This window comes from Natrix helvetica, assembly GCF_964273705.1.
Source record: "Natrix helvetica genome assembly, chromosome: 12".
Taxonomy (NCBI): domain Eukaryota; kingdom Metazoa; phylum Chordata; class Lepidosauria; order Squamata; family Natricidae; genus Natrix; species Natrix helvetica.
The window spans coordinates 8,029,981-8,042,238 of record NC_138556.1 but is presented as its reverse complement, the minus strand read 5'-3'; the positions used below and the strand labels follow the sequence as shown (position 1 = coordinate 8,042,238).

Genomic DNA, 12,258 nt, shown 5'->3' with positions numbered 1-12,258 from the left:
TGGGGAGGGTTGGCGTTAAACGTGTCATCAGTTTAGAGTCCTTGCGTGGCCACAAGTCAGGCTCTCTTGAATTCTGTTGACCCTTATCAGGTGACAATTTACTAATGAACTTTATTTGACTACATTCTTGCATATCAGCTTGAATAAATCTTCTATGCTGCAACTTAACCTATGATCCCAATACTTTGTACATGACAATGATTTTGGAAAGGGGGGGACAAGTTTTGGCATCATTTTCATTCTTTTTTTTCTCAAAGTTGACAAACAATTGTGTATTTTTTTTTAAAAAGACCACCATTCCCAACTGTAAGTCTTTGCTGTGATTCCATCTTAAGATGTGATCTCTCACTGTCTCTAAATGACTTAGCATCGCCTTTCCTGGATTATCCCAAAGGTGCTTTTTCAAGAGGCAATTGGACTTCCAGAAGGTCCAGTTGCCTCTTGAAAAAGCACCTTTGGGGCAAACGTGACCGGGATGACCGAGAATCTCCATAGACATTTTCCTAATTTGATGGGAAGTGAAAAAATGGAAACGGAGAAATCACTGGGGAAGATCGATTAAGCAAATGCCGAACCAATTCTGTGATTATAAAGAACGTAATTGCAGAGTTCAGGTTTTCTTAAGCATGAATTCTTCATGCGGTGCCGACTTTCTTTATCTAGAGCAGGGGTGTCCAAACTTGGGAACTTTAAGACTTGTGGACTTCAACTCCCAGAATTCCCCAGCCAGCATGGCTGGCTGGGGAATTCTGGGATTTGAAGTCCACAAGTCTTAAAGTTCCCAAGTTTGGACACCCCTGATCTAGAGGCATAGGCTCAAAACCTTGGATGTTGAGCCAGGTCCCTGGGTTGACCCCAACCTTTTACCATCACAGAAAGCCCCTTTCCTCACTTTCAGTTGGGTTCTCCTTCAGATGCTCTTCATACTCCTGCATGGCGGAAGCACAACTGTTGTGGAGAAGTTCTCCCAGACGTTTCAGATCAGCTACCGATTTATCTACCAGTTCGGCATCCCGAGCGAGGCATTCCAGTCTGGAAAAGGAGACGGAATGTAATAAAGGTGCTCTAGAGCAAATGTTTGACTCTCCCTCCCTCAACACACCCACAAATTGGATGTTATTTTAAGGCACTTCCAGAACATGGATGGACTAAGAATAGCTACCAGAAAACGATTAAAAACAAAACAAAAATCACAGCGTGAAAGCAAATTACAGTTTATAATTTGGCGGACTGCACGTTCTCGGTAATCTGTCACTCACCGCTCCAAAGGAACGCCAAACTTCTTGTACGCCTTGATAAATCTGTGGAATTTAAACAGAAAGAGCAACAACCGTTAGAGAGGTTTGCTAAAGGCCTCGATTTCTTTTTCCTCTGCTTGTGATTCTAGTCACACCCCTCCTAAATTTAACCCCCTCCAGATGTGCCCGAGTACAACTCTCAAGTTGTCCAATATTTACAAACTCAGGTTAAGCCAAGGAAGGCTGCAGAAGCTTTCTTACAATATTTTCTTCCATTTTCTTCTTCTCATCGTTCCTATCACCCATCTCCTCCCACTTATGACTGCATGGCTGTAACTTTGTGCTTGTATCCTTACGATTTATCTTGGTTGTTTCCTAATATGATTTGATTGCATATTTGTACCCTATGACTACCATTAAGTGTTGTACCTTATGATTCTTGACAAATGTATCTTGTCTTTTTATGTACACTGAGAGCATATGCACCAAAGACAAATTCCTTGTGGGTCCAATCACACTTGGCCAATAAAGAATTCTATTCTATTCTATTCTATTCTATTCTATTCTATTCTATTCTATTCTATTATTCTGTTCTATTCTGCATTCTGTTCTGTCCTATTCCTATTCTATTTCTATTCATTCCATTCCTATTCCTATTCCTATTCCTATTATTCCTATTCCATTCCCATTCCCATTCCATTCTATTCCTATTCCTATTCCTATTCCTATTCCTATTCCTTCTCTTCTCTTCTAATTCCATTCTATTGCTCTGTACGCTCAAGATGACTGGAGTAATCTCCCCTCCTTTCATCCCACCACACCTCTCTGGGAAGTAGGCTTTGGGCATCCCTCCCACCCTTTCCAGTTCATTTTAGCTCTGGCAAATGATGAAAAACCAGTCCAGAAGAATCCCTGGATTTCTTCCTGGGTGCCAACCTTCTGATTTCAGTGTCTGTAAATCCTTCCACTGTGTCCTTCCGCACACTGCGAGGCCGTCCTCTGCGTTTGGGCCTTTTGTCATCATCGGAGTCCTCTGTCTCGGTATCGGAGCCAGAAGACCTCTGGAGCTTTCTCTTTATTTCAACGTCCGAATCGCTATCATTGGGCTGAGCCTGTCAGGGCCAGAAAAAGGGCCAGGCTTAGAGAGATCCTCTTTGCCAGAGACTGTTAACTCCAACTGGTCCCCGGCTTACAACGGTTCCGTTTAGCGACCGTTCAAAGCTACAAGGCCACCAAAAAGGGATTTACGACCACTTTTCACCCTTATCACCATTGTGGCATTCTCTTGGCCATGTGACATACTTTCAGATGCTTGGCAACTGACATGTACTTATGACAGTTGCAGTGAAAAGGGGTCAAGTGGTTCCCCTTTTGTGACCTTCTGACAAGCAGAGTCAATGGGGAAGCAGATTCACTTAACAACCGTGTTACTAACTTCACTGTGGTGATTCGCTCAACAAACGTAGCAAGAAAAGTCATAAAATGGGGCAGAACTCCCTTGACAAATCCCTTACTTTAGCAACATAAATTCTGGCTTCAATTGTGGTCGTAAGTTAAGAATGACCTGTACTTAGCACCCCAAACACTCAATGCTCCATATAGGGATGAGAGATCTAAGGAACAGATGTCACCCATAGTCTTGAGCCTGTGGTTCCCCAGGAACATGCTGTGTGTTTCTCGGCACCAACCATGGGTGAAATCCTCCCGGTTCGGCTGAACCAGTAGGGACAATTGTCATTGGTTCTGCAAACCAGTAGTATTAAAAAAAAAGCTTCTGAGGATTACACGGCTCAGCTGTGAGCCATGAGATCGTCGGAAGCTTTTTATCCATTTTTTAAAGCATTTTTTTTCCTGCCGGTTCAGGCAAATAGGCAGGAAAAAAATGCTTTAAAAAGTGAAAAAAAAAGTTGCCCAAATCCACCCAGTCACATGACCCCCCCAAACCATGCCCACAGAACTGGTGGCAAAAAAAAAAATAGATTTCACCACTGGCACTAACCGAAGTGTGAATTTACCCTTCTGCAAAGATAAACATCTACTGCTTCTCCAGCACAACCATCTAATCTGAAAGTCCTCCATCCTGCTATTGTTTTGAAGGATTTTTTCTCCCCCACGTGGGATGAGGTGAGATGTCATCCTGTTATGGGTCTTACCCAACCATAACTACCTTTTTGGCTGAGCTGCGGATTCTTGGCAGCATATATATCTCCTCAAGTTCCTTCTGCCGCTCCTCTTCTTCCACTTTCTTCCTCTGTTCCTCAGGAATGATGCTTTCCCACTCCTTCTGAGATTTCTCTTCCGCCTCGGCTTCTTCCTCTTCCGTTGTAGCAAAGTTGGCTACCTGAGAGGAGAAACAATAAGGCTTTCTATACCAGGCTTCCATAATCACATCCTTCCCTCAGGCCGCCCCTATAGGGCATCGCGTGCCAAAACAACTAGAAACGACAACAGCCTTTTCCCTCCTGGCATCACTCTGCTGAACACCTAATTGCCACAGAGCTGGCTTAAGTCTAAGGGCATTTACCCAGGTAGTAAGGCTGTATTACTATTATCCTTCCCATCTTTCCTACTACCTTCTCCTAGTGGTATTTTAGGATTATATTATTTGACCGTGTGTAAGTACACTGCAAGCTTATGCACCAGAGACAAACTGGCCAATGGAGATGCTCCTGCTGTTTCTGGTGTGGTAGCACAGTGGTTAGAGTGCAGTACTGTAGGCTATTTCTGCTGACTGCCAGTTGCCAGCAGGTTGAGTCTCACGAGGCTCAAGGTTGACTCAGCTTTCCATTCTTCCGAGGTCAGTAAAATGAGGACCCAGATTGTTGGGGCCAATATGCCAACACTATAAACTGCTTAGAGTAGATTGCAAAGCACTGTGAAGCAGTATGTAAGTCTAATTTCTTCTAATTTCTTCTTCTTCTTCTTCTTCTTCTTCTTCTTCTTCTTCTTCTTCTTCTTCTTCTTCTTCTTCTTCTTCTTCTTCTTCTCCTCCTCCTCCTCCTCCTCCTCCTCCTCCTCCTCTTGCTGAAACTCCTCCCAGCCCTGAGATTTCCTCCTCAAGATGGTTGTACAGGAATCTTCCTATCTCAGCTAGCACTTCAGTTGTTTATCTGGAGCTGTTTACAAAAGATGCAAAAATCTAGACTGTTAATTTTATGTTTCTAACTAAACATGTCGACTTCTTCTACCCCAGATCCCCCCAAGATATGGGGTAGAAGAAGCTCCTGTACCTTGGATTTTGTACATTAAAAGGTGAGTGAGTTTTTCATAAATTGGAATTTGCATCTTCCCCCCCCCCCAATAATTGTCCCCAAGTTTATTTAATTGTGGGTTTTCCTGTTTGAAGTTGTGCTGAAAATATTGAAGGCTTTGTTACCTCAGCTTAAAGCCCAATTCCAGACTTACTTTCTTTTTTCTTTTTTTCTTTCTTTCTTCTCCTCCTCCCTCTTTCTTTTCTTTTCTTTTTTCTTCTTATTTTCAATTATTTCTTTCAGATGCAACAAGTTGATTTGTCTCACGGTGTCTCCATTTCAGTTATACATATGTAAGTTTTATGAATATGAAAGTACCTCATATTAATTCCATTAATTTCCCCTTCTGTCACTTATTGTTTATTGCCACCCAATGCGTAGTTTATTGGATGGCAATATGTCAGCATTTTCCAAGTTGCCACCTAGGATTGAACTCTCAACCTTCCGAGTGGGAAGCAAGCGTCCTCACCTCTAGGCCACCACACTACTCCCTTTAATTGCACTGATAACACTACAAATTCTAAAACCTTTGATGCTCCTTTTCTGGGCCCTTACCTTAAACTGTGAAAGCAGCTCATCGGTTGCACTTGTGGATGGTTCATTCTCTCGTGTCTCAGCCAGGCGTAAGATTTCCTCAATGTCCATTTCCTAGAAGCAAGGGCAAGAGTGCAATCAGACACACAACAATATGAAATATTTAATGTTGTCCTTTTAAAGTTCTGATACAGAAATGAATTGGATTTAGTTAAATCTGGGCCAATTTCAAAGGACATCCCAAGGAGATGTCAAGGTAATCTCCACCCAGAAATATGGATCAGAAAACTCACCTGTGGTTCAGATTCTTCCCCTTCCGCTTCTTTAAAAAGGTCTTCAGCTCCAAACTTCAAGATGGCGGTCAGTTCCTCCTTGTTGAATGGGTTTGAACTAAAGAAAAACATGAAGCCATTGGCTTGCACAAAGGTTTCCAGTTTACACCTTGGACCATATCTTAGCTCACTTTTCCAGATCTCAAATAATCTAGTTCTTTGTACTATTTATCCTTTGACAAGAAGTCTCATCCAACTCCTAATCTCTTTTGAGCTGAGGAAACATTGCAATTTGAAATTCTGAGTAGCTAAAATCATTCTTTTTGTCTTTTTAACATCAAACAGTCAATGTTACAAAGGAATTGTTTGTCTTTTAAAAAAAAGACAGTTAGCAACCTTAGCATAAAGCATGTGTTTAGGTATCAATGACCACGTCTGGCTGACAAATGTAACCAGCTCATTTTATCTCATCAAACTTTCAAAACAGGGATTGATTCTAATCACTTGGTCTGCATTGCCTGCTGAAGAGAGGATCCCTTCCCACGGAACAGTTCAGCCCAATTAAGATTAACATTCAAACGGTGCCACAGAACAGCCACCTTGATCAGCAGACCAGAAGTCTCATCTCCTTACTTGGATCTATCAGAGCTGTTGTCCAAAACTGTCCGGCCAGTGGTGTCCATCCGTTGTATCACGAGATGGTCCAGCACCATCTTCTTCTTCGCTCTTTCTATAATCTCCTCTTCCACTGTTCCCTTTGTAACCAAGCGATAGATATTTACCTGCAGAATCCAGGGGATGCGTGAAATAGCTATAAAGGTAGCTTTTTATCCCTGGTGCAGCCAAGGTAAGGTGCAGAAATCTTTCTTGGATCTTTCCTTAGTTCAATGACTGATCTGATCTTTTTAAAGGATCAGGAAGGGACAGATACCAAGGACCAACATGCTGCAAACCGAAAGTTACTGGCTTCTAATACCTTACAACAAAAGTAGAAGTTGCCCCACCAGGATTAGTAGATGTCGCATTTTCAGCCATGTCTACCAAGGCAACCCCGTTAGGAGAACCTCCGAATATCTAACTACCAACCCCATCCCACCACCAACCCCTCTCCCAAATTCCCTCTACCTATATTATTTAACTGCCCACTATTTCAAAAAACAATGAAACAAATAACCAAATTTTTCTTTTGCCAGTTTATCTAATACGGAAAAACCCGGATCTGAAAACCTGAAATCCTGAACTGGGTCAACTGATGAAGAGCCACACCTAAAGTATGCCTGATCCACAATCTGGCCAAATGCAAACCGCTCACTTCCCACAATCCTTAGTAATAAGTGGAGCTCAACTGGCGGGGGCTACTCAAGCAGACCAATAGGAAGCCCCCTCCCCTAACTGCCTTCATCCCTGGGTTCCGAGTTCTAAATCCCATTGCTCAGTGCGGTTAGAGTCAACTGAAATGGCAGATAGCCAATCGGGTCTATGCTTCAGATGTTGGCCTAGAAACCAGCAGACTGGATTTCTAGTCCCGCCTTAGGCATGAGAGCCGGCTGGATGACTTGGGGCCAGTCACTCCTTCTCAGCCCATCCAACCTCACAGGGTTGTTGTGGGAGAAACAGTAGGAGTATAAAGTATGTTCACTGCCTGGACCTAATTATAAAAGTAATAAAGGCAGGAAAAAAATTGAATAAATAATCAGAATACGTAGCCCTTGCAATGTTCAGGGGATCTGAAAGAATAGGGTAATCTAGTTTACAGCCAGATAGTACCTGCCTGGAAATTATTTTCTCCCTTTATTTCTTGTAACCAGAGAAGACAAAGCAACTGGGAAGGAATTGATTTCCAGATTGCTACCACCTAGCTGTTCACTAAATTTTCCTAGTTCTGACTCCTTTCAGATGCCCTGAGTGTTGGCTCCCTGAATCCCCAATCCCCTTTGCTAGGAACTGAGGTCCACCCCCTCTGCAGAAGACCTAAAGGAGGAGAATTTTCTCACTAACTTGTTTCTTTTGCCCAATCCGGTGAGCCCGAGCCTGGGCCTGGAGGTCATTCTGAGGGTTCCAGTCCGAATCGAAGATCACCACTGTGTCAGCTGATGCCAAGTTGATCCCCAGGCCGCCAGCACGCGTGGAGAGTAGAAAGCAGAAGTCCTAAGCACATGTGATAAAAGGAAACACACATTTAGGTATGAGTCCGTATAGGTCCCGGGGGAGAGTCAGTAAAGGACCGGTCAGGTGGCAAGAATTGGGGGCACAATGGTTACGGGCCAGCAGGGCTTCACAAGCAGAAGGAGTCATGTAGGGTAATGCCAAAATTACATGCCTTCTACACCAGTTAAGGTAGTCCTAAACTTACAAGCATTCATTTAGGGACCGTTCAAAGTCCCTAAACAACAGCACTGGAAAAAGTGCCTTATAACCCTTTTTCACACTTATGACCGTTGCAGCATCCCCTGGGTCATGTGATTTACATTCAGATGCTTGGCAACTGGTTCATATTTACGACAATTGCAGTGTCCCAGGGTTAGATGATCCCCTTTTGTGACCTTCTGACAAGCAAAGTCAATGCGGAAACCAGATTCACTTAAACAACTGGGCTACTAATTGAACAACTGAAGTGATTCAGTTAGCAAACAAGGGCAAGAAAGGTGGTCAAATGGGGGCAAAACTCACTTAACCACTGTCTTGCTTAGCATCGTAAATTTTACGCTCAATTGTGGTCGCCAGTTGAGAACTAGCTGTAGTAGTTTACTGACAGAGCAGGGAATCCTGATCTCCTCTTCTGTCCAAAATATTACATTAAAATAGGAATAAAAAAGAGGCCTCCTCAGAAACACCTCCCTGTTATGCAATGCCTATAGAGGCAGTCCTCGAATTGCGACCACAATTGAGTCCAATATTGAGACATTTGCCAAGTCAGTTTTGCGCCATTGACGACCTTTCTTGCCACATTGGTTCAGTGAATCACTGCAGTTGTTAAGTTAGTAACACGACTGTTAAGTGAATCTGGCTTGCTCACTGACTTTGCTGGTCAGAAGGTCACCAAAATGGATCATGTGACTCCGGGACCCTGCAAACAGTCGTAAGTATGAAGCAGCTGCCAAGTGTCTGAATTTTGATCACATGATCATGGGGATGCTGCAATAGTCAGAAGTGTGGAAAACGGTCCTTGTCGGCCATGGAAATTCTGTCCCCCACTCCTATTGTGCCGTGAGTCAAAGACCAAGTGTAGGTTGCTCCAAAATTTAATTTCCCGTAATCTACATGCTAATTTGACCCGTTCACTTTTGTCGTTCTAATAAAGACTTCAGTTCTCTGCATCACTTTGGAAACGTAAGCCCTAAATGAAGCCCTAAACTTAGTGGAGTTCTTCCTTATGAACAAATCACAGATTGCTCTCTTTATTCCTGTTAAGACGACCAAAAAGTACCAAGAAATTTCTTCTTTTGGGGGGAGGGGGGGGGGGAGAAATAAACCCTTGCCGGGATGTCTCTTTTTCTCTATGTCGCCAAGTTCCCTCCCTCCCTAATAAGGTAACCAGCAGACGTGTCAACAAAGCTGAAAACATGGCGAAGATATGCTGGCTAAGCAAGCCATGTTTCCGTTGCGGTGAGAAGCAGAGAGTCAGCTCCTGTGATGTGCAAACTAAACTTTTCCTTCCTCTGCCAAGTCCTGCCAGCCTCCACCAGACCCTTTGGATCCCCCAGGCCTTTGTCAAAAGAAACACAACCGACACCTTCCTTCAGTCCCACCAAGGAGGCATCCCTTGTTTCCCCCTTCCTAGGCAGCCCCTGCCTCTCCTCCCCACCTGTTTGCGCAGCCGGCTCCAGCCATACCTCTGAGCCTTCGGCGTTGAAATGATCCAGAGCCTGCTTCCGGATTTCTCCTTTGATGGAACCGTCCAGGCGCTGCAGAAAACAATGGTGAAAGAGGTCAGGGGATCTCCAAGGTAAACCTCAACTTGAACCCACCCCAGCGGCCCCCCACGTCTCTTCCAGAAACTCAACTCTCCTGCCGATGGTTTCCTTCAGCTTAGAGCAAGACAACAGTCTAAAAATAACCACGATTAAAAATAACTCAGGCTGTTCCTGCTGCTGGGAATGGTGGCCAGGTTTCTGCAGCCAAGCCAGGCATAATCTATTAAGCGGGTTTATGAAAGGAAAAAAAAAAAAAGAGGAGACAAACAGAGATCAGGGGAAAAGTAAGCCACACTGAGAAGCGTGTTTCCCCGGGGTCTGGATTAAATGATATCTTAAAATGGATTACACTCTATGATCAAGGGCTGAACAATATGTAGGTTAATACAGGTAGTCACAACTGTAACCGTCACAACTGATCCCACCATTTCTCTGGTTAAAGTGAGTTTACATTTGTTAAGGGGGTTCTGCCCCATTTTACAACGTTCCTTGCCACAATTGTTAAGCGGATCACCGCTCAGTAACAAGATTGTTAAATGGATCCGATTTCCCTGTTGACGTGGCTTGTCAGGTCACAAAAGGGGATCCCATGATCCCGGGACAGTCTGACAGTCATAAATAGGAGTCAGTTGCCAAAGCATCTGAAATCTGATCACGTCACCATGGGGATCCTTACAAAGGTCGTAAGTGTGAAAAATGTCACTTTTTTCAGTGATGTAACTTCGGTCACTAAATGAACTGTCGTAAGTCGAGGGCTACCTGCATTAGCTCTTTTTTTTTGAAGTTACAGTTCCTTTGAATTTATTGTTTTATCACTGTTGCATCATTTTGATCTTTGTTCAATCTCGCTATTCGTTTTGGGTTTTCTTCCTTTTTCTAAAAATTATTTGTGTTTTGCTTCTTTTTTTCTTATTAATTAAAAGCAATAATTTTTTAAAAAAGAGACCCAGCAGATTTTATTCCGCTAGTTGTGGCCAACTGTAGGGACCGGTGCTCATCTCCGTTTCAAGGCCATTGAGCTAGCGCTGTCTGAAGATATTTTTGCAGTCATGTGACCAGCATGATGTCACAGAGCACTTTTATTTCCCACTGAAGTGGTAGCTATTTATCTACTTGCGTTTGCATGCTTTCGAACTGCGAGGTTGGCAGGAGCTGGGGCAAGGACCACTAAAATTAAAAGCAATAAAAATAACTAAAATAATCTTTCTCATTAAGCAGAAAAAAACCTTCCCATTGGTATCTTCCAATGCCTGGCAAGGGAGAACAGAAAGTACAGAACCCTTGCCCATTTAGCGAAGATCCTCCAGAAAAGCTGCATGGTTCAGCTATCTGCAAACATCCCTCTTAAAGCTGGTCTTTCTCCCTCATCCACCATAAGGCAAAATACACTTGAGTGCCTCCTGCTGCCCCACCACCGTATCTATGTATCATCTATCTATCTATCTATCTATCTATCTATCTATCTATCTATCTATCTATCTATCTATCTATCTATCTATCTATCTATCATCTATCTATCATCTATGTCTGTCTGTCTGTCTGTCTGTGTCTGTCTGTCTATCTATCTATCTATCTATCTATCTATCTATCTATCTATCTATCTATCTATCTCCATCCATCCCTCATGCCTGTCTATCCATTCTTCATCTGTCTGTCTGTCTGTCTATCTATCTATCTATCTCCATCCATCCTATATGTCTGTCCATCTATCCATCTCTCATGTCTGTCTATCCATTCTTCCTGTATCTATCTATCTATCTCCATCCATCCATCCCTCATATCTGTCTCTCCATTATCTATCCATCTATCTATCTATCTATCTATCTATCTATCTATCTATCTATCTATCTATCTATCTATCTATCTATCATCTATCTATCTATCATCTATCTATCTATCTATCTATCTATCTATCTATCATCTATCTATCATCTATCTATCTATCTATCTATCTATCTATCTATCTATCCATCCATCCATCCATCCATCCATCCATCCATCCTTCCACCATCAGATTCCTGGTCTTCACCTGGAAAGGGTAGTGCTTGATGGCCAGGTACTCCGCCAAGATGTCCAACATCCTCACCATCTGGGAGAAAATGAGGACTCGGTTGCCCCTCGCACGGAGCCTGCTGAGCAGTTTGTCCAGAAGGATGAGTTTCCCGCTGCTCCTGATTAAAGACTAAGAAGACAAGATGGACCGTGAGGTGGTGGTTCAATACCTGATGGAGCACAGTTGACTGAGCAACTGAGTATCATAATGGTTGTAGTGGATTAAGAGAAGCAACAATGAACATGAATACAAGGAGGGCCCCCCCTTGTTCTAACTCACTTGGCCATGAGCTCAGTAGGTTGGCTTAGGCAAGGTATATCTGTTTCCTTGAAGTAATGATTTTTATAGACCATTTTCCATAATCTACCTCCCTCCAAATGGGTGGTTATCTTGGTTGGAGGGAATAGACGTCCTGGTTAAATATATCCGATATGTTCAGGTAAGAGAAAGTTGACTTTCAGTCTAGGTTTCAAGTTCCCGTGAGACCACCTGAAGCCTCTGAGATATTTGGGAGCCTTATACAATGTTAAACATCGGAACTTTTTAATCTATTCCACAACTATACCTCAATTCTTCTGCAGGAAGGAGAGAGGAAGGGGAAATAGAGAAGGATGACAGAGGGAAGAAAGGAGGTAGGGAGGGAGAGGAGAGAGAGAGAGAGAAGAAAGTGATGGATAAGGTACAAATATGGTGTTTGGAGAGCAGAAGAGCCAATAATTGCTTTGGGGAGTTGACAGTAAGGTGAATTGATGTAAACATTTAATAATACAATATGATGTTGGCTATGTAATACTATACATGTGCTTATATGTTATGAAAATGGAAAAATAAAATAAAAAGTTAAAGTTAAAAAATTCTTCTCCAGAATGTCATGCTTAGCCGCAGAACCAGCCTAAAAATATTACGAGTTATGAGTTCCATCTCTGACTAAATCCTTAATTTCTTTGTTGAGATTCAGGCTTTAGCAATACGCGAGAAAAGACGGCCTCAAAGTAG

The 12,258-nt window shown here is 42.9% G+C and overlaps 1 protein-coding gene across 4 annotated transcripts in view; it reads right to left on the bottom strand.

The window, feature by feature from the left end:
* CHD2 (chromodomain helicase DNA binding protein 2) overlaps positions 1–12,258 on the bottom strand; it is a 71,765-nt gene that overhangs the window by 19,005 nt on the left and 40,502 nt on the right. For 3 of the 4 annotated variants that reach the window (XM_081965036.1, XM_081965033.1, XM_081965034.1), the window contains exons 19-28: positions 11,239–11,391; positions 9,129–9,200; positions 7,294–7,443; positions 5,929–6,077; positions 5,317–5,413; positions 5,045–5,137; positions 3,406–3,579; positions 2,175–2,350; positions 1,260–1,301; positions 893–1,032 (exon numbers count right to left, since the gene is read on the bottom strand). In XM_081965036.1, coding sequence (XP_081821162.1) covers positions 893–1,032; positions 1,260–1,301; positions 2,175–2,350; positions 3,406–3,579; positions 5,045–5,137; positions 5,317–5,413; positions 5,929–6,077; positions 7,294–7,443; positions 9,129–9,200; positions 11,239–11,391 — 1,246 coding nt within the window. The remainder of the gene's footprint in view (positions 1–892; positions 1,033–1,259; positions 1,302–2,174; positions 2,351–3,405; positions 3,580–5,044; positions 5,138–5,316; positions 5,414–5,928; positions 6,078–7,293; positions 7,444–9,128; positions 9,201–11,238; positions 11,392–12,258) is intronic. The other variant, XM_081965035.1, reaches the window with a different exon arrangement.